General features: G+C 38.9%; 11 protein-coding genes across 14 annotated transcripts; 5 read left to right on the top strand and 6 right to left on the bottom strand.

Moving 5' to 3' along the window:
• Positions 1–2: 2 nt before the first annotated feature.
• On the bottom strand, positions 3–653 carry Gasu_54320 (replication factor A1). The gene is made up of 3 exons (XM_005703444.1): positions 542–653; positions 313–483; positions 3–257 (listed from the first exon to the last, which is right to left on the bottom strand). Exons 1-3 carry the CDS (start codon positions 561–563, stop codon positions 67–69), a joined length of 384 nt encoding a protein of 127 aa, XP_005703501.1. The 5' UTR covers positions 564–653; the 3' UTR covers positions 3–66.
• A 140-nt stretch (positions 654–793) lies between these two features.
• On the top strand, positions 794–2,498 carry Gasu_54310 (transducin family protein / WD-40 repeat family protein). Its single transcript, XM_005703443.1, has 4 exons — positions 794–985; positions 1,038–1,763; positions 1,811–2,237; positions 2,290–2,498. The coding sequence occupies exons 1-4, from the start codon at positions 800–802 to the stop codon at positions 2,457–2,459; spliced, it is 1,509 nt and encodes a 502-aa protein (XP_005703500.1). The 5' UTR covers positions 794–799; the 3' UTR covers positions 2,460–2,498.
• Positions 2,499–2,502: 4 nt separating this feature from the next.
• On the bottom strand, positions 2,503–4,833 carry Gasu_54300 (metal ion (Mn2+/Co2+) transporter, MIT family). 2 transcript variants are annotated; one of them, XM_005703441.1, is made up of 9 exons: positions 4,646–4,833; positions 4,071–4,597; positions 3,622–4,020; positions 3,257–3,570; positions 3,168–3,205; positions 3,002–3,114; positions 2,834–2,955; positions 2,664–2,787; positions 2,503–2,614 (listed from the first exon to the last, which is right to left on the bottom strand). In XM_005703441.1, exons 1-9 carry the CDS (start codon positions 4,811–4,813, stop codon positions 2,551–2,553), a joined length of 1,869 nt encoding a protein of 622 aa, XP_005703498.1. In that variant the 5' UTR covers positions 4,814–4,833; the 3' UTR covers positions 2,503–2,550. The 2 variants fall into 2 exon arrangements, with proteins under 2 accessions (XP_005703498.1, XP_005703499.1); XM_005703442.1 differs by having other exon boundaries at positions 2,503–2,787.
• A 9-nt stretch (positions 4,834–4,842) lies between these two features.
• On the bottom strand, positions 4,843–5,603 carry Gasu_54290 (prefoldin subunit 3). Its single transcript, XM_005703440.1, has 3 exons — positions 5,452–5,603; positions 5,116–5,406; positions 4,843–5,060 (listed from the first exon to the last, which is right to left on the bottom strand). Exons 1-3 carry the CDS (start codon positions 5,521–5,523, stop codon positions 4,866–4,868), a joined length of 558 nt encoding a protein of 185 aa, XP_005703497.1. The 5' UTR covers positions 5,524–5,603; the 3' UTR covers positions 4,843–4,865.
• A 10-nt stretch (positions 5,604–5,613) lies between these two features.
• On the top strand, positions 5,614–7,005 carry Gasu_54280 (COP9 signalosome complex subunit 2). Of its 2 annotated transcripts, none has more exons than XM_005703438.1 (3): positions 5,614–6,418; positions 6,476–6,721; positions 6,775–7,005. In XM_005703438.1, exons 1-3 carry the CDS (start codon positions 5,615–5,617, stop codon positions 6,976–6,978), a joined length of 1,254 nt encoding a protein of 417 aa, XP_005703495.1. In that variant the 5' UTR covers position 5,614; the 3' UTR covers positions 6,979–7,005. The 2 variants fall into 2 exon arrangements, with proteins under 2 accessions (XP_005703495.1, XP_005703496.1); XM_005703439.1 differs by having other exon boundaries at positions 5,614–6,427; positions 6,485–6,721.
• Positions 7,006–7,022: 17 nt separating this feature from the next.
• On the bottom strand, positions 7,023–9,413 carry Gasu_54270 (RNA-binding protein). The gene is made up of 4 exons (XM_005703437.1): positions 9,273–9,413; positions 7,562–9,175; positions 7,410–7,500; positions 7,023–7,354 (listed from the first exon to the last, which is right to left on the bottom strand). Exons 1-4 carry the CDS (start codon positions 9,278–9,280, stop codon positions 7,259–7,261), a joined length of 1,809 nt encoding a protein of 602 aa, XP_005703494.1. The 5' UTR covers positions 9,281–9,413; the 3' UTR covers positions 7,023–7,258.
• A 170-nt stretch (positions 9,414–9,583) lies between these two features.
• Gasu_54260 (sentrin-specific protease) lies at positions 9,584–11,058 on the top strand. Its single transcript, XM_005703436.1, has one exon. The coding sequence runs from the start codon at positions 9,631–9,633 to the stop codon at positions 10,990–10,992; it is 1,362 nt and encodes a 453-aa protein (XP_005703493.1). The 5' UTR covers positions 9,584–9,630; the 3' UTR covers positions 10,993–11,058.
• Positions 11,059–11,082: 24 nt separating this feature from the next.
• Gasu_54250 (NADPH2 dehydrogenase-like protein) lies at positions 11,083–12,353 on the bottom strand. The gene has a single exon (XM_005703435.1). It carries the CDS (start codon positions 12,317–12,319, stop codon positions 11,174–11,176), a length of 1,146 nt encoding a protein of 381 aa, XP_005703492.1. The 5' UTR covers positions 12,320–12,353; the 3' UTR covers positions 11,083–11,173.
• A 150-nt stretch (positions 12,354–12,503) lies between these two features.
• Positions 12,504–13,218, top strand: Gasu_54240 (glutamine amidotransferase). Its single transcript, XM_005703434.1, has 2 exons — positions 12,504–12,755; positions 12,806–13,218. Exons 1-2 carry the CDS (start codon positions 12,527–12,529, stop codon positions 13,186–13,188), a joined length of 612 nt encoding a protein of 203 aa, XP_005703491.1. The 5' UTR covers positions 12,504–12,526; the 3' UTR covers positions 13,189–13,218.
• A 4-nt stretch (positions 13,219–13,222) lies between these two features.
• On the bottom strand, positions 13,223–15,243 carry Gasu_54230 (dimethylargininase). 2 transcript variants are annotated; one of them, XM_005703432.1, is made up of 4 exons: positions 14,224–15,243; positions 13,607–14,163; positions 13,517–13,551; positions 13,223–13,467 (listed from the first exon to the last, which is right to left on the bottom strand). In XM_005703432.1, exons 1-4 carry the CDS (start codon positions 15,146–15,148, stop codon positions 13,323–13,325), a joined length of 1,662 nt encoding a protein of 553 aa, XP_005703489.1. In that variant the 5' UTR covers positions 15,149–15,243; the 3' UTR covers positions 13,223–13,322. The 2 variants fall into 2 exon arrangements, with proteins under 2 accessions (XP_005703489.1, XP_005703490.1); XM_005703433.1 differs by having other exon boundaries at positions 13,223–14,163.
• Positions 15,244–15,373: 130 nt separating this feature from the next.
• Positions 15,374–16,892, top strand: Gasu_54220 (mitochondrial protein translocase, MPT family). Its single transcript, XM_005703431.1, has 2 exons — positions 15,374–16,742; positions 16,793–16,892. The coding sequence occupies exons 1-2, from the start codon at positions 15,403–15,405 to the stop codon at positions 16,851–16,853; spliced, it is 1,401 nt and encodes a 466-aa protein (XP_005703488.1). The 5' UTR covers positions 15,374–15,402; the 3' UTR covers positions 16,854–16,892.
• The last annotated feature ends 7 nt before the right edge of the window (positions 16,893–16,899 follow it).

Here is a 16,899-nt window from a genome sequence, read left to right as displayed (position 1 = left end):
TATTCATAGGCAATTATAAAGACCAATAGTTTCGCTTTAGCTCTTTAAGTTTCACACAGTATCTTCTTAAACAAGTTCATATTCTATGTTGGAAATGTTGTTTTCTACTTTGGGTGGTCCTTGTAGTTTTTCTGTAGGACCCGGAGGTTTAATAGCACCCCATTTGTCTACAACTAAACGAATAAACCCTCTCACCATGTTGACTTTTGCATTTCGAACGGTAACACACTCTCCTTTTTTGAAGAGTTTGATTTGTTCTTTAAGACCGACCTCATCAGTTTTAGGCATCCCAACTGGATAAAAAAGGCTTACCGTTCCTTGCAGTAAACAACACCGCCCCGGTTTCATCAGCGAGCAAAACTTCAGCGATTTGCAGTTTGTCACCACTTGGTCTCACTTTTTCCATAACTTCACCGACGTTCATCACTTGCACGATCAAGTTGTGCCCCTGTGTCCCCGGCTGTAATTTTTCTACTTTAGTAACTGATTGAGAAATAGCATATGTGAATATATATTGTGTACATCAAAGACTTTAACTTACAAACTGGTTTACGAAGAGTCATTTCGAACTGTTATGACTACTCTATCCAACGTGACGTATGGGCCAAGTCCACCAAGAACAAATTTCTAATGACTATCTCTTCAAATGTATATGTTACTTTAGAGTGGTTGATTCCAAAAAAAGTTGGCAACATAGATATTTCATATGTGGATGAACTATCTCATTTTCATCATTATGTAAGGAAACTGAAGATTGGAGTTCCAATAATAACTGACTGGAAAACTGGATGCAAACGTCATGGCCCACAACACTTCCTCTTCTTCTTCTCACAGTTGGACTTTTGGATTTCTTATGGCAGCTGCAGTTGTGACTGCTCAGCAGAATCAAGAAAATTTGTTGGCCAAGGAACACGAACTACTCCATAGAATAAAGCGCCAAACAGACGGAACTTCTTTCAAAACCGTTACTTCACTACTCGAAAGGGTAAGCTAATCACTATCCCTCACTTCATGGGTGTCTCATGTTGTTTCCCAAGCGAGAGAGAACAGGGAACCTGAAGTCCAGCGCTAAAGCTAATATCACACAAAGGTTTGTTCCCAACTTATTTCGTGCATATGTGTCCAAGTGCAGTCGCCGTATTTATGGTGGTTTCTTCTCTCCCGATGGTACCCTCTTTTGTAGTTCAGAACAAGATGATGCCATCAATATTTTCCAGACAGACTGTTGCGTCAACTCTTGGAAGCATATCAAAGCAATTCCTTGTAGAAACGTCAATTGGACAGTAACAGATATGAGTATGTCTCCAAACCAGTCATTATTGGCGTTTACTTCTATCACAAGTTTGGTGCAACTAGTGGGAGTAGCTAGTGACTCCTCATTCTATCAATGCGTATCGTTGGGAACTCGTTCAAGTGAAGGTTTTGGTTTGTGGTCTATACGATTCTCCCCGAGTGGTTCTCAACTTTTGGCGGGTTCTGCAAATAATGCTGTCTTATTGTATGACTTGAGTAGGCAAGAACTATTGGAGAATCTTTCTTCTCATGTCGATGATGTCAATGCAGTTTCTTTTTTGGATGATACCGGAAATGTCTTTGTTTCTGGTAGTGATGATAGTTTTTGTATGCTTTGGGACCGCAGAACTCAACAGAAGAAGAATGGTCCTATTGGTATCTTTGCGGGTCATTCCGATGGAATCACTTATATATGTCCCAAAGGAGATGGTCTCTATTTTATTTCCAATTCAAAGGATCAGACTATCAAGGTTCGTACACCAAGATCATTTTCATTTCAATGGATTGATTGTTTTAGTTGTGGGATACACGTAAAATGGTATCCACAAATGATTGGAAACAGTTACTTTCCACTAGGCCTCCTAGACATGTATGGGACTATCGTTGGATGGAATATCCTCGTCCAGTAAATGTTGGTAGAGTCCATGAAAAGGATACTTCATTGCGTACTTTTGTGGGTCATCAAACTTTGAAAACTCTCATTCGGTGCCGTTTTTCTCCGCAATCTACAACTGGACAACGTTATGTGTATTGTGGTTCTCATGATGGGGCCGTTTATATTTATGATATTGTTCAAGGTGAATTGATGACACAATTGAAAGGTCACAAGGCAGTTGTTCGTGATGTTGATTGGCATCCATATTTACCAGTGATGGCTTCTAGTAGTTGGGATGGAACAATTGCATTGTGGTCGAGTCATCCATGGCAGACAACTGTTTGGAGAGGTATGTAATGGAGTCTATGTATGCGTGACTTTCGTTGATGTATTATCTGCAGATGCCGAGGATACTCCTTTATGGGATAGTTTATCAGAAGAAGAAGATGATGATGATGAGGAAAGTGAATATTCTGAAGAGAGTGATGAAGAAAGTGAATGTTCGGATGAGGAGTCGGATGAGGACGATTGCAGTGATAGAGAAGATACTGACGAAGATTCATCCAGTTGAATTTTATAAAACAACCTTCAACTGCGCTTATGATGATGAGATATTATGTATGTGACGTATGCTCTTTATAATCATCGTTAACCGACACATTTCATAACCAACCTCGTTTTCTGAATATATACACTTGAAAGCTGACGATCATAATGACCAATACCCTTCACAATCTAAATAGAAGCTTCAACATGGGCTATATTCTTCACTTACCAAAAAAAGAAATATCCATAATCATATTCCAATTCTGGCATAAAACTAAAATTCATTCCATACACTCCAGTAATAAATGTTAATGGAATAAATATGGTGCTGATGATGGTCAATGTTTTCATAACTGTTTCAAGTCACTCAATATTCCACGATAAACTGGCTATCGTTACCTTCTTGCATTTTGTTATTTGCACCACTCAAATAAATATCGATAAGACCCATAGAACTATCCCGGTATACTTCCAATATATCAATGATCTGTATGATATGATCAAAACAGTCACGGAGATACCTAAAGGAGCATAAAATGCACTCATTATAGAAAGATTTTTTCTTACATTTTGGTGTTGCTCGTTACTTCAGGCAACGTAATTAGGCGACCAAACATGTCTCTCAATGGCCAAGTATTGCGGCGCATAGTGAACATATCTCGTTTCAATCTATTAATGCCCTTCGACCATCATCAATATACGAAACACGAATATTGATGCATTGCAGTCTTACTTTTATAAGATCTGGTTTAGGTTCATCCATCAATTCCGCTATCAACAGAATACATCAATGCCATTCATTCATTATAACAAACCACTTACCTTCGATTTCTTCGATTCGCTCTCCATAAAACTCTAAAACGGGAAAATAACTATCAATAAGAGCATCAAGAATAGAATATACAAGAAATGATAAATCACGAATACGAATATCATCTGTACTAAATGTAAGCCGTTCCCTAACCACATGACTCCATCTTCCATTCTTTCCAGAGGTCGATGGTTCTTCAAAAGTAATTACAACATTAGAAGGTTTCAGAAAGAATATGGAAACTTGATTTAACGACAATTCCAATCCACCAGGTTCATCTTTCAACTGTGGATAATGTGCAACAATGAATAGCATCCAGTCATATCTAACAAGATTTTCAGAATAGCTTATTAGTGGCAACTAAGTTAACAACTACCTATCAATTTTGGGTCGCTGAGGTGTGTAACAAACATCTTCAATAGCCAAAGGATGAAGTCGATATTTGCTATCCAAAAGCATCAATGCAGGTTGCGGGCTGTCTTGAGAACAAATATGGATCCATCGAATAATTCCCAACTCATCTTCGTGGCTATTGAAGAAACCTGCGAGATCTTCTGTATACAATTCACGAAATGTTGTTTGACTATATTCACAAATATAAGCAGTTACAGGAATATCTGTTTCAAATTTTCTCTGTGTTGAAGTTTCCGAGCCATGGCTAGAAGCAGCTGAAGTGTGGCTTTCCTGAGGAGAAACCACTGGTGAACCTAAAGGTCCCATAGTTGGACTAGTCGTAATCTTATTTGAAAAAGTTTCTGCTCGAGGAACCATATATCTACAAACAGTTTTCAATTGTCAATCGTCTAAAGGTTTTCGTATTCATACCGTTTTCCAGCAGGTTGCCATTTATTCTCTGCTTCAATCATAGCACGCAAGGCATCTCTATGTCTATAACGTGACCTTCTGGGGCCCTTTATGCTTCTTACAGAGGCGACCTTGGAGGATAATTTATCGCCCAGTCGAGAGCCGAGCTGACCATCAAAGTCAATAGTAACACTTCTTTCCAAGTGTCTGTGCAGTTTTGGTTTTCCCGAATTGACAAGTAGACTTGTCTTTTCCTCTTCCTCGTCGTCGCTGTCGTGAGGTAAATAGCGCCTACCTAGATTTTGAATGCTCGAAGCCAAAATACTCACAGACCTCTTCGGTTGCAGTTCTTCTATAGAAAAAGTAAATACAACCAATCCAATTTCCAAAAAAGAGTTATTATCACCTGAGGGAACACTTTGAGTTGAATCAGTGTCAGACGAAGCTTCTGAAGATGAATGGCCTCCAACATTCTTCATACTTTTCGGAATCTGCAACGCGTGTCTTCCACTATCTGGACTCCAAGTAGCTGCTACATCTTGTAGTTGCTAAAGTCCTTTTCAGATGATGAAATTGATAAAGCACAGCCTCATTACCTGTGGTCTTCCTACATTTTTTGGTTCTCCTGAAGGTACTTTCCAAGGAGTTGTCTCTTTATTACTTATTCGTTCTTCTGTTGTTGCTGAGTTACCTGTTGTAACCTTGGACTGTTTTGTTTCCACGTTGGTATCTGCATCGAGTTGAAAGACATCAGGAACCATCATTCAACAATTTCAATTTATTGTAAAGACGACGATCAGTGGAAAGCATTGAGCATTACGCCACGTTACTTGTTTGCTTCTTCAATTGTGCTGTATAAACTCTCGAAATATTAACTTCAGTAGTTGTCATTTGTTCTCTCAAAAAAGCCAAATCTTTTTCCAACTGTTGTATCTTGTCTCTTGCACCATCAAGATTTTCCTTCAAAAGACTTTCCGCCTCTTCAAATGAATATTCCACCATAACATTAGCCTATTTCCATGGATCAGTTGACATAAGATCGCTGTACCCATAAACCACAACTCACACCCAACCACAAATAAACTACTTGAGGATTCTTCACCCAAGCTGTCGAATATACGTTATCCGCCAACTCAAAAGTAGTTTCCATAGGTTCCTTTTGTTCTCCATCACCTGAAGATTGTAACCAGCGAACAACTTGTAGCGCGTTGGTCAAGTCTGGAATTTTCTCTTGAAAACTCCTCTTTTGTCTAGAAAGACTAGAGTCTAGAATTTTGTAACGTGTGTACAACTGCTCTAAAGCTTGAAAAACGATACTGATCCCACCATGTTCTTCCACAACTTTATCGATGTCTTCCTAAACCCACGGTAAGACTATAACCAAAGAAAAGATGAAACCAACCAAAAACTTAGCAGCTGGAACCAACGAATTTCCCCAAGTATTTTCTAGTAGAAATGATGCAACTGAAAACATGAGTCTTGTTCACAACACAACGACTTGTGTAGGACTCTTTAAGACTTTTGGCCACCAAAAATAGTCAAAATGTGATTGTTGATTGAGACGCATGTCTGACGAAGAGTATGAAGACTATGGCTTTGAGTACTCCGAGGAAGAGTCCGAAGAAGAAGACGTTGATATTGAAAACCAGTATTACAACTCTAAGGCATTGATTGAAAATAATCCAGAGGAAGCTCTCAAAGGGTTTGAACAAGTACTTGCCATGGAGTCTCAAAAAGGGGAGTGGGGTTTTAAAGCACTCAAACAAATCGTAAAACTATTATTCAAACACGGAAGATACGGAGAAATGCTAGAAAGATATAGAGAACTTCTTTCTTACATCAAATCAGCAGTTACTAGGAACTATTCCGAAAAAAGTATCAACAAAATATTAGACTATGTTTCTTCTTCTCAACAGTTGAGTTTATTACAAGAGTTTTATGAGTGTACCTTGAATGCTCTTAAACATGCAATGAATGAAAGACTTTGGTTCAAAACCAAACTGAAACTTGGCAAGTTGTATTTTGACTCGGGTGAGTACGGTAGATTGTCTAAAGTCATACGTGAGTTGCACGAGAGTTGTCGCAAAGAAGATGGTACAGAAGATCAGAAAAAGGGTACTCAACTTTTGGAAATATATGCACTAGAAATACAACTTTATACGGCTACCAAAAATAGTAAAAAGTTGAAGCAGTTATATGAACAAGCATTACAAGTCAAATCAGCTATTCCTCATCCACGGATTATGGGAATCATTCGAGAGTGTGGTGGAAAGATGAATGTTGAAAACAAAGACTTTGAATGTGCATTTAGTGACTTTTTTGAAGCTTTTAAGAATTATGATGAAGCTGGAAGTCAACGAAGAATTCAGGTAATTTTGGTCATCTTATTCCTAGAGAAAGTCAGTTCATATGGAATTTTTATATAGTGTCTTAAGTATCTTGTGTTGGCAAATATGCTTTCATTATCGGAAATCAATCCGTTTGACTCTCCCGAAGCAAAACCTTATGTGGACAATCCAGAAATTATAGCAATGACTAGTTTAGTTGAAGCATATACGAAAAAAGAAATCCACGAGTTTGAGCGCATATTGGAAGAAAACAAGGACAAGATCATGGACGATAGCTTTATTCGTGCACATATCCAAGAATTACTAAGTCGTATTCGAACACAGGTAGGTAATTGGTGTTTTATCAACAGTCTTCATAACAAATGCTGGTAATTTAGTATCTTCTAAAGTTGATACAGCCGTATACTCGAATTGAACTTGCCTTTATTGCAAAAGCGCTCAACATACCACAAGCAGATGTGGAGTCTCTGTTGGTATTGCTGATTTTGGATGAGGAAATTGTAGGTTCGATAGACCAAGAACGAGGTATCTTGGAGTTGCACCGTCAGAATAGTAGTAAGGCAAGTGATAAGGTTCCTTAATGGAGAGATAAATACTGAAATTTGGATATAGGAACGTCATCACGCAGTTTCCAAATGGAGCAACGAACTGGAACAGTTGCTAACTGCAATTGAAAATAAACTTGTATGAGTAATTCTATTGTTCGTTAAATAGTAAAAATGATTATTTCCAACAGAGCAACACTTCCACCAACATGTTGTTTGCTATATAAAGTTACTGAGTGGGCACAATTCTAACAAGTCCCTTTATGGAACCAAAAGTATCGATAAGGTTTTTCTTGCTTTGTTCTACATCTCAGCACTACAATTCGTTGGAAACTTTTCCAAATTTCATCTTCCAACGAAGCATAGTTTCCTTCCTTAGACGTTCCTTTTGAGAGTCGGTTGGATTGATACGCTATCCATCAAAAATGTCACAAACAATGTAACAAAATCTATCAACATATACCTACCAGTTCAGGATCATTGAGAGGTTCTGAACCTAGACCACTTTGACCACGATTGGCTATAGCACTAATAGGAGCTGTAATACCACTGCCTTCTCTACAATTTCCAACAATATCAACAACCGATCAAAATAGGATACGAGAGATATGAACGATACCTTCCGAGACCTTGACCTTCTTTCCAACCCATGGACTTCATCAACTTGGCTCCAATATTGTTTTCAATATCCAAAGATGACGAAGCCTTTTTGGATGAAAACGATCTTTTCTTTGGATGCATACCTTTTTTTGGAAGACTGTCATCCATATCCTCTGGAGGATGTAGTTGTCTTCTTTCTGCTGCACGATCGCGATACATCGAGTTCTGCAAGTTGGTTCGATGTAGTTCTGAAAACTGTATATGCTTTTCCAAAATATCGTTAGACTTGAACTTGCGTCTACAAAGTTCACAAATAAAGACTTGTTCCGTCCCATCAGCTATCATCTTTGGACAATTGGATACTTTCTCTGCACTATCATCCACCTTTTTCTCAAATGCTTTGTCCACCTCTGTCTGATGTGTAATAGGAAAGTTATCATCACCTGACTGTGAAACTTCTTCTTTAACATCTCCATCTTCTTTCATTTCTTGTCTTTCTTTGTCACTTTCTTCAAACTCCTCCAAAATTTGTTGACGTTCTTTACGTCTTTGATTCCATCGCTGAATATTAGAAAGAATTCTACCTCGAGGTTTCATTCGAGTAACAGCAGCTTGTCCCTTTTGACTTGGCATTTGTGGCTCGCTTACTTGTCTCTCATCTTGCAAGCTCACTTGTTCAGAACTATTCGTTGTTGCATCGGACTTGACACTAGCAACCTCAGACACTGCTTGTGTAACTTGTTCCAAAACATGGGTAGGCTCCGTTTGTATATTATTATTATTATTATTATTATTATCATTATGATACGATGTGGATACAACCTCACCCTTACTTGGATTCCATGGGTTTGCACTAGTGCTTGCTAATTCAATATAAGTTCCCGTAGCTGAATTATACTGAAGATAATTTTGTCTTGACCAGTCATAAAAAACAAGGTTGACCGGATCAACCACATAATACAAAGTCTGTGGATCATAGTACCAACCACTCTTTGGGTCCATACAATAGTTTGCATAAAGAGATTGACCCATCAATCCTTGTGATGACGCAGTCCACTGTGCAGCCAAAACTGCATCTCCAGCTACAAACTTGTTCTGTGAAGAACCAAGAATATCATTGATTTCTTTCTTTGCTCCACACTGTTTGCATATCCTTCTTCTTGAGAAATTGAAATATCCACAGGATAAACAATCCCATCCTTTCTTTTCCACTCCATCCGAAGCAAACATTATCTCCAACTTGCTACCTTGATATATGACGCTATCAGAAGCTGCTTTGTTGACCACCTTTTCTGCTGTTTCCACTCTTACAAACTCGACAAAACCATAGCTTTTTGAACGAGTTGAGAACTGTGACTGAGGAATCCTCACATCCCGCACAGGTCCAAAGCTGTTGGTGAAAAACTGTTTCAAACTTTTACTATCTACAGGGTTTGGAATTTCCCTCACTATGATGGTATTGGACGGAACAACTTCCTCTTGGTGAGTGGTACTGCTTCCTGCTCTATCCTTTCTATCTTCAGATGACCTCTCAAGGGGCCCTCCCAAACTCTTCGCTTCACAAGTTTTGTCAATAGAACTGGTAAGTGTGGTTCCTACACCAATTTTGGCTTGTTCTGTACTTTCAAACCCCCTATAAAAAGCAACAACAACGTCACTTGCGTTTAGTATTGCCAGTATAACCAATGAAATATCTTCTTAATAGCAAAAGTTGCAAAAAAGTTTCTCACCCTAACATTGTTTTAAACGGTATTCAAGGGACTGTTCTTCCTCTACTTGTTCTACAAGTGCTTCCGAGTCGGTGAATTCAACACACACACACACACACCACGATCGACCTTTCCACATAAACGATGAAATTAATGCATTTTGTTAAAAATGATGGATATATATTTATATATACATAAATTGGAATATTCAGTATTGTATGCTATTTATTCTAAATAAATTCATTCCACAGACAATGCAATAAACAATGGCTCATAATGTTATTTTACAAGCAGCTTTAAAAGAGAATATGTTTCAAGAGTTGAATAGGAATGGCCGTCATTGGGTTTGGATGAAATGGCGGTTTAATATGTTCTCTCAATGCAGCCAATATCAACATCTGTTTCTAGTGAAAGCAGTTATTCAAAAGACGCTTCAACTTGCAATAACAACTTCCCTCCCTATTGGAGTTTTCACTCAGAAGCGAGGACTTTTTCCAAAAGGCAGTCTTCGCGCCAGAAACCAACACCACTGTCTTCATACTTCACAAAGCAACAACCAGAACAGCGTTGGAACAAACTCTATCCTGATCACACTGTTCAAGTGACTGAACAAAGATGGGCAAAGAAATCGCAGCTTATGCGTTGTCGTAATGAGCGTACCAAACGACCAAGCACTGGAACAAGGAAGAGACTCCATATTCCTGATAACAAAACTCTTCAAAAGTGTGCACAGTTACACCATCAGTATAGTGTTGACTTACTTTCTAACGAAAGTAAAGTACAAACATTATCAAGCAACTTGAATAGAAACCATCACATTCGTGAACCTGCATTAGAAACCAAGAACGGCGTTTCTTATCAAGAACTTGAGTCAACTTCAAAGGATGTTTCCCCATATCAGTCCCAAGAGACGTCAACAGATGATGACCATTTTCTATTGATATTTCCTCGGAGAGAAAGAGGTTATGTAACTATCCAAGCTGAAGATGTAAAACTATTGGAACCATGTGGTATGTTGAATGATAATGTGGTGGACTTCATGTTGAAGTATATAGAAATGTATCAAGTTCCTTATAAGCTTCAAGGGAAAGTGCATTTCTTCAATAGTTTCTTTTTCACTCGATTGCAGTCATTGGCAGGGCACGAGACTCATCATGACAACATTGAATGTCTTTCACGTTGGACCAATGGTATTGAAATTCTTTCTAAAAAGTTCTTATTCATTCCTATTTGTATGCACCATCATTGGACTTTAGCTGTTGTTTGTAATCCGGGTAACATATTGTCGTGGAATCCCAACTATGATGACCCAAAAGAAAGACCTTGCATTCTGTACTTTGATTCTTTGGGCACATTTAGTTTTTCAAGAAATTGTCAACGTTTGCTTCGTTCTTATTTAGAAATGGAATGGAGAAAGCGACACTCTCCATGTCAGTTGGAGGAATCAGAACAAACGTTTTGTGTTCCACAAGAAAATTTAGTGCTTTGGAATGTTTCAGCACCACAACAAAAGAATGAGTTTGATTGTGGTTTGTTTATGATTCATTATATCATCCGATTTTTACAAGAGCCACCTAATGGAGGTTCCTTTACTAGGAAAGCTGATCTTCGCGTCAAAAGCTGGTTTACTGACAAAGACATCAAGGTCTTTCGTGAGAAGATAAAACAACTTATTATGGATTTGGCAAAGTATTATGCGAGTCATCCAACAGAACAACTCATTCAAAACAGTTCAATATGAATGGATATGAATCGACTTTTCAGAACTCTCTCTCTCTCTCTCCCCTCTCTACAAATGTTTATTCAGAACAAAGGTATCTATGACTAGTACATTCACACAAAAAAGACTCCTCTTGGAATTTGTATATATATATATATATATATATATATATAGTTTTGGTTCCTTTGTGGAAGACAAATGTCTACAAGCGACGCCATTTCCTTTCGGCTGCTTCAGCTTCCTTCAATGCTTCTTGAGAATCTCGTGGATCTAAAAATGGATAATCTGTGTATCCCTTTTCATTACCACCATAGAATGTGGCTCTATCATAAGGATTTAGAGGTGCATTTTGTTCAAATCTGCTGGGCAAGTCAGGGTTGGCAATCACCCAACGACCATATGCTACGAGGTCCGCATGTTGCTTTTGCAGTCTTTCTTCTCCTGTTTCCTTTTGATAACCTCCAGCAGTGATAAGAACACCCTTATATAAGGGACGGAAAAATTCTACATTCAATGAGGACTCTTTCTCAACATCCACATTTCCTTTGATTCTTGGCTCGATAAGGTGTAAATAGGCCAGTTCGCGTCGACTCAACTCTTGTACTAAATAACTATAAAGAGCAGGTCTGTCAGAGTCACTCATACTCATAAACTCTGTATCTGGAGAAAGACGAATGCCAACTCTGCGGGAAGGATATACTTTACACACTGCATCGAGAACTTCAAACACAATTCTCGTCCTATTTTCAATGGAGCCACCATAACGGTCGGTTCTCTTATTCGTGCCATCTTCTAGAAACTCGTGCAATAGATAACCATTCGCACTATGAATTTCTATGCCATCAAAACCTGCACGTTTCGCATTAATTGCTGCTTTTCGATAGTCTTCCACAATATGGGCAACTTCCTCCGTTTCCAGTGCTCTCGGTGTTTCAAAGGGTTTGATGCCATCATAAGTCATTACTTCACCTTCCGGTGCAATCGCACTAGGTGCAACTGGTAGTTGACCGTTTGGTTGAAATGAGGAGTGAGAAACTCTTCCAACGTGCCACAACTGTAAAAATATACAACCTTCTCTTCGATGGACTGCTTCGGTTACCATTCGCCAACCATCCACTTGTTCATCTGTATAGATACCAGGAGTATCAGGATATCCCATTCCTTGTTGAGATATTTGAGTTGCTTCGGTGATAATAAGACCTAAACCACTTCTTTGGGCATAATATAAAGCGTTCATTTTAGTAGGCACAAAGCGTGGACCTGCTCTGTTACGAGTCAACGGCGCCATCACCATTCTATTGGCTAGTTCTAGTCCATTCAAGTCAAACGGTTCCAACAGCTTCAACATGGTTCACCGTCCACTAACTACAACGGACGATACAAATGCAATATCGAAAAATTGTCATTGCATGAAAGAGATAGGATTATTTTTATTGCATCCTGTCAAGAAAAGTTGTATTTTCTTTTAAGAATTGTTCAACAAGATGCACATAAATATATACTAGTCCAAGTATTCATTTCGTACCCTTTTCTCAATGCTTTTGTGATTCGTTCCATGTCGAATACTCTTCGTATTGGGGTGTTGGAGTTACAAGGCGACTTTTTAGAACATGAAGCTATGTTAAAGCAGTGCGATGGTGATATTCTGACTATTCCAGTGAAAGGAAAACAAGACCTCGATAACATCGATGGCTTGGTCATTCCCGGAGGAGAAAGCACCACCATTGGAAGACTAATCGAGGAGTTTGATATGTTGGAAACAATCCAAAAACGAGGTTCACAAGGTTGACTTTGTTTTCGTTGCAATGAAACAAGTTTTCAACTATTTATTTAGGTCTTCCTATGTTCGGTACTTGTGCAGGTTGTATACTGTTGGCAAAAGATATCGTGGGACGTCCAACACAAACGAGACTTGGATTGATGAATATCACGGTGGATAGAAACGCTTATGGACCACAAACGGAATCTTTTGAAACGCAAGTGTATTCACCGAGATTCAAAGAGAAACCATTACGAGCCGTTCTTATAAGGGCACCGACCATCGTGCGAGTTGAGTCGGGAGTGCAAATTTTGGCTTGTAAAGGGTCTGAAAAGGAACCTATTTTGGTTCAAGAAGGAAATTGGTTAGCGAGTACATTTCATCCCGAACTAACAGACGACAAAAGGATACACTTGCATTTTCTAGATATAGTAAAGGCATACAAGTCTTCGAAGTAGAACAAAGTATAGCATAGGTCTGTCAATGAGCACACACACACACACACACTAAAAGAGGATTGAACAACAAGTTAAAGCCCCATTGGCTATACGAAATTGCGACATGTTGACAGAAACGAGAGAATAAAATGATCCTATACGAGAGGCAATTCGTCGGGTTGCTTCTGGGAATCCCTGCGGTAGGATAACAGTACCATTACAATATAAGACATTGGCAGCATATGCCTCTTCTTTCGGTATCCATATGACTTCATATCTCGAGGATACCGAACCAATCGTCTACTAAATATGAATAATACTCAGCAAGTCTACACTTATCTGTACCTACCTGAATAACACGACATCCCTGACATGTTTCTGCCACTACTAGAAACCCATAATTGTCCTCGTTGCTTGTGGGATATGGGATAAATGTTACTGCTGACTTCAAGTGCATAACTTGATCCAGAATAATGGGAACCACATCTACTGATTCAAAACACTTTCTTAGAGCCTGAACAGCTTCCCTGTTGGTTCTCTCACCCACTCCTACGAATAAATGCCTTCCAGTCCAAAGCACGTCACCTCCATCCAACACTACTTGGTTGCAACCGTAGTCTTTCACTGAACAAACTTGTAAACCAAGGTTTCTCAAAACTCTCTCCACCTCCACTACTTCTTGTCGTCGAGAAGTAGGAGCAGGATGAGTAATAACTGCAATATTTCCAACCACCACTGCAGTATCCTCCACAAATACGCAGTCTGGTAACTGGTCGTCTGCACAAATATCCACAACTTGAGTAACTTTGGAACTCAAAAGTGAACAATATTCACTGTGTTGTCTTCTCGCTTCACTCAACAGAATACGTCGCTCACTGTATTGAGGGTCTTTTATACAAGAGTCAAAAGTATTTGCCACCTGTCGCAGGATAGCACACGAATAACAAAGACTCATTTGAGACAAGTTGAATGGTTTCAAATCGATACTTTTCAAAACTATTTACACAGGATTCCAAAATATTTCTTGAACATAATTTTTGCAGACAACACAATTACCCTTTCGTTTCAACCAAGGGTCAATACAATCCATATGGAACTGATGAAAACAAGGCAATATTCTCAAACATTCACCATCACGAAAGCGTTCCAAACAAATAGCACAACTCAGGTTTTCATCAGATATTTCGTCTTTCAAAGGTTCTTTGGTTTCTATGGTAGAAGTAAAATGCTCACCACAAGTTTCAAAAGTATTCCAAGGATAAGACGCTTGTATAGGATCCACTTGGATAGCCTCATCCAAACATTCCTCCTTCTGACTCACAGAGGAACAAACTCTTTTATCCTTGTTACTAGAGAATATATAAGTAGGTAAGCTCTGAATAGTTCCCTCCGATAATCCTTCCAAAAAACGACGTAAACTTCTCGAATTCACTCCCAATTCACTCCAATCTATCACACGGTTAGTGTGATTTCGAGGAGACCAAACAAACGAGCTTTCATATAGAGGAAACACTTGTCTGCTTGAGGTTTCTGGGCGAAAACTTCTTAATCTGGTGGGATTGAACTGGTTATTTTGTCTTCTATAGGGCCTTGTATTTCTAGCAACCGTTGTGGTCAACACAAAAGCTAGTATAAAAGCGACACCCAACAAAGTTACTGGCAGAACTATACTCAAAATGACAGTCACAACAGGAACCCCTATGAAGAACAACCACAAGCTAGTCGACAGTCCAACCAGTTTTAAAACCAAAAACCAAAACCATACACGACGACACCAACTGCGTTCTGTTCTAGAAAAAAGAGTGTTACGAACAGAAGAAGAAGGGTTGGTTTGTACCAGGTCTGCTACAACAAGAGGAATATCTGAGGTGGAACTTTCAGTAAAGTTTCTTTCTGGAAGCGTTACACCGTCAACCCAGTCCTCCACAACAAGTGTCTCAACACTATCACCTGAAGGTATTTGTGAAGAACGGTCTTCCATGTTTCTATGAACTGTACAAAGACTTGCCCAGTCTTTCAATGACAAAGTCTATTAGATCTACAACTCTCTCGCCATTGGAAAATTCAAACACTCTGATAAATACTTTATTGAAAAGATATATTTCTATACTCTTCAAGTGAATTGGATCGATTCACTCTGCTTCTAAAATACACTTTTTGTCAAACTGATTATAATATACACACAACAACAAACGTGAATCATCCGTCATTGGTGAATTGGGTAGAGACACATCGATGCCTACTTTCTTCTTTGTTCCCTTATTGGCACCGGTTGGCTTGGAAGAGGATACAAAACCAAAAAATACAAGTTTCAACCAAGCAGAAAGTAATTACCGCCTTTCTTATTCGTCACGTTGTCATCTTTTTCCTGGTAGAATTATCAGAAAATTCGCTACTACTCCCGCAACAGTATTGTCTCCTTGTGATTCAGCCTTTCAAAATACTTCCATTTTCTTTTGTTCGATGACACAGCAGCCGTCGTGGAAAGAGTCAAAGGAAAATGAAGCAGAAATGGAGCAAGTTATACAGAGATTGGAGTCTTTTCGCTTTCAAGAGACAACAAAGACATTTGTGAAATCTATTCACGGCACGAGACGTTTTCCATCATCTTTGGAAAATACTGGTGCCGTACTTCCTCCACCAGGTACTTCTGCACTGGGATGGTACAACAAGAGAATTCGTTCAGCCGCCCTTAAAAGAGAATTGAAAAGAGTTCTCTCTCTTGTTCGTGAAATGAAATATAGTAATATGACTCAACCTAATACCGTTACGTATGCAATAGCTCTCAGTTGTTGTGCCAAGTTGAGAGCAGTCGAAGAAGCTCGCAAATTGTGGAGTTGGTATTTGGAAGATAAGCTGCCTGTCGATAACCACGTATATAGTTCCATGATTGCCGTTTATGCACGTACAGTCCCTCCACAATATGATTCAGCCTGGGTTACTTTTCAACAACTCAAACATTTTATGAAACCTAACAAGGTTGTGTACAATGCTATGATCGATATTTGTTCTCGAACGGATAGAATGGAACAAGCCCTTAAGCTTTATCAAGAGTTAAAATTAGAGAATGGAGAGACTCCGGATGAGTATACTTATAATGCGATACTAAAGGGTTATGCTAGAGCTGGCAACCTACAAAGTGCTATCGAAGTTTCCAATCAGATGCATAGTGAAGGAATCATCCCCCGTGCAATCACTTATAGTGTTTTGATTGATTCTTTAGGAAAATGTAAAAGGTTGGATGAAGCTTTTGGTTTCTTTGAGGAAATGGAAGCCAAAGGTATTCAACCCAATGTTATTACTTTTAATGTTTTGTTATCGGCTTGTGCTGCTTCTAATAATTATACCAGAGCATTGGTTATCGTGGATTGGATGGAAGAGAGAGGAGTTGCTTTTGATAGGTATACTTATAATGCTTTGATGCAAGCTTCTGTCAACAGCAAACAATACGAAGAAACTGTAAAATGGTATGAAAAGATGATTCATTCACTAGTCACTCCCAATAATGTTACTTTTCGGTATTTGGTGGAAGCTGCTGGTGGCTTGGTTCGTTTCGACTTGGTTCAATTGGGCAGGTCGCACATGGAACAATTGAGTATCAAAGGAAATTCATATACTTATGCAGCCTTGGTGGCTTCCAGTCTTCGATGTCAACAAATGGAAGCAGCACAAACATTCCTCAATGAATTTGTGCTTTCACGTAGAAGAAAGGATTCAACTTTTTATAACATT

The sequence above is a fragment of the Galdieria sulphuraria genome, assembly GCF_000341285.1.
Source record: "Galdieria sulphuraria unplaced genomic scaffold scaf_55, whole genome shotgun sequence".
NCBI lineage: Eukaryota > Rhodophyta > Bangiophyceae > Galdieriales > Galdieriaceae > Galdieria > Galdieria sulphuraria.
This window is presented reverse-complemented; position numbering and strand designations above follow the sequence as displayed.

What these genes read in the sequence shown, in the direction of transcription:
- Gasu_54320 (XM_005703444.1), bottom strand. Translation starts at nt 563, where the DNA reads ATGACTCTTCGTAAACCAGTTT. An exon ending in GACTCTTCGTAAACCAGTTT is followed by an intron (nt 484 to 541) that starts GTAAGTTAAAGT and finishes TTTCTCAATCAG; the next exon opens with TTACTAAAGTAGAAAAATTA. An exon ending in GTTGTTTACTGCAAGGAACG is followed by an intron (nt 258 to 312) that starts GTAAGCCTTTTT and finishes TCGGTCTTAAAG; the next exon opens with AACAAATCAAACTCTTCAAA.
- Gasu_54310 (XM_005703443.1), top strand. Translation starts at nt 800, where the DNA reads ATGGCCCACAACACTTCCTCTTCTTCTTCTCACAGTTGGACTTTTGGA. An exon ending in TTACTTCACTACTCGAAAGG is followed by an intron (nt 986 to 1,037) that starts GTAAGCTAATCA and finishes TTGTTTCCCAAG; the next exon opens with CGAGAGAGAACAGGGAACCT. An exon ending in GCAGACAACTGTTTGGAGAG is followed by an intron (nt 2,238 to 2,289) that starts GTATGTAATGGA and finishes TATTATCTGCAG; the next exon opens with ATGCCGAGGATACTCCTTTA.
- Gasu_54300 (XM_005703441.1), bottom strand. Translation starts at nt 4,813, where the DNA reads ATGATGGTTCCTGATGTCTTTCAACTCGATGCAGATACCAACGTGGAA. An exon ending in GCGAATCGAAGAAATCGAAG is followed by an intron (nt 3,206 to 3,256) that starts GTAAGTGGTTTG and finishes TTCTGTTGATAG; the next exon opens with CGGAATTGATGGATGAACCT. An exon ending in GTAACGAGCAACACCAAAAT is followed by an intron (nt 2,956 to 3,001) that starts GTAAGAAAAAAT and finishes ATGCTCCTTTAG; the next exon opens with GTATCTCCGTGACTGTTTTG.
- Gasu_54290 (XM_005703440.1), bottom strand. Translation starts at nt 5,523, where the DNA reads ATGTTTTCAGTTGCATCATTTCTACTAGAAAATACTTGGGGAAATTCG. An exon ending in TTCCAGCTGCTAAGTTTTTG is followed by an intron (nt 5,407 to 5,451) that starts GTTGGTTTCATC and finishes CCGTGGGTTTAG; the next exon opens with GAAGACATCGATAAAGTTGT. An exon ending in TAGTTTATTTGTGGTTGGGT is followed by an intron (nt 5,061 to 5,115) that starts GTGAGTTGTGGT and finishes CCATGGAAATAG; the next exon opens with GCTAATGTTATGGTGGAATA.
- Gasu_54280 (XM_005703438.1), top strand. Translation starts at nt 5,615, where the DNA reads ATGTCTGACGAAGAGTATGAAGACTATGGCTTTGAGTACTCCGAGGAA. An exon ending in GAAGTCAACGAAGAATTCAG is followed by an intron (nt 6,419 to 6,475) that starts GTAATTTTGGTC and finishes ATTTTTATATAG; the next exon opens with TGTCTTAAGTATCTTGTGTT. An exon ending in TAAGTCGTATTCGAACACAG is followed by an intron (nt 6,722 to 6,774) that starts GTAGGTAATTGG and finishes CTGGTAATTTAG; the next exon opens with TATCTTCTAAAGTTGATACA.
- Gasu_54270 (XM_005703437.1), bottom strand. An exon ending in GAAGGTCAAGGTCTCGGAAG is followed by an intron (nt 7,501 to 7,561) that starts GTATCGTTCATA and finishes TGGAAATTGTAG; the next exon opens with AGAAGGCAGTGGTATTACAG. An exon ending in CTCTCAATGATCCTGAACTG is followed by an intron (nt 7,355 to 7,409) that starts GTAGGTATATGT and finishes TTTGATGGATAG; the next exon opens with CGTATCAATCCAACCGACTC.
- Gasu_54260 (XM_005703436.1), top strand. Translation starts at nt 9,631, where the DNA reads ATGCAGCCAATATCAACATCTGTTTCTAGTGAAAGCAGTTATTCAAAA.
- Gasu_54250 (XM_005703435.1), bottom strand. Translation starts at nt 12,319, where the DNA reads ATGTTGAAGCTGTTGGAACCGTTTGACTTGAATGGACTAGAACTAGCC.
- Gasu_54240 (XM_005703434.1), top strand. Translation starts at nt 12,527, where the DNA reads ATGTCGAATACTCTTCGTATTGGGGTGTTGGAGTTACAAGGCGACTTT. An exon ending in CCAAAAACGAGGTTCACAAG is followed by an intron (nt 12,756 to 12,805) that starts GTTGACTTTGTT and finishes CTATTTATTTAG; the next exon opens with GTCTTCCTATGTTCGGTACT.
- Gasu_54230 (XM_005703432.1), bottom strand. Translation starts at nt 15,148, where the DNA reads ATGGAAGACCGTTCTTCACAAATACCTTCAGGTGATAGTGTTGAGACA. An exon ending in CCCTTGGTTGAAACGAAAGG is followed by an intron (nt 14,164 to 14,223) that starts GTAATTGTGTTG and finishes CTGTGTAAATAG; the next exon opens with TTTTGAAAAGTATCGATTTG. An exon ending in TTATGCACTTGAAGTCAGCA is followed by an intron (nt 13,552 to 13,606) that starts GTAACATTTATC and finishes GGTTTCTAGTAG; the next exon opens with TGGCAGAAACATGTCAGGGA.
- Gasu_54220 (XM_005703431.1), top strand. Translation starts at nt 15,403, where the DNA reads ATGCCTACTTTCTTCTTTGTTCCCTTATTGGCACCGGTTGGCTTGGAA. An exon ending in GACTTGGTTCAATTGGGCAG is followed by an intron (nt 16,743 to 16,792) that starts GTCGCACATGGA and finishes ATACTTATGCAG; the next exon opens with CCTTGGTGGCTTCCAGTCTT.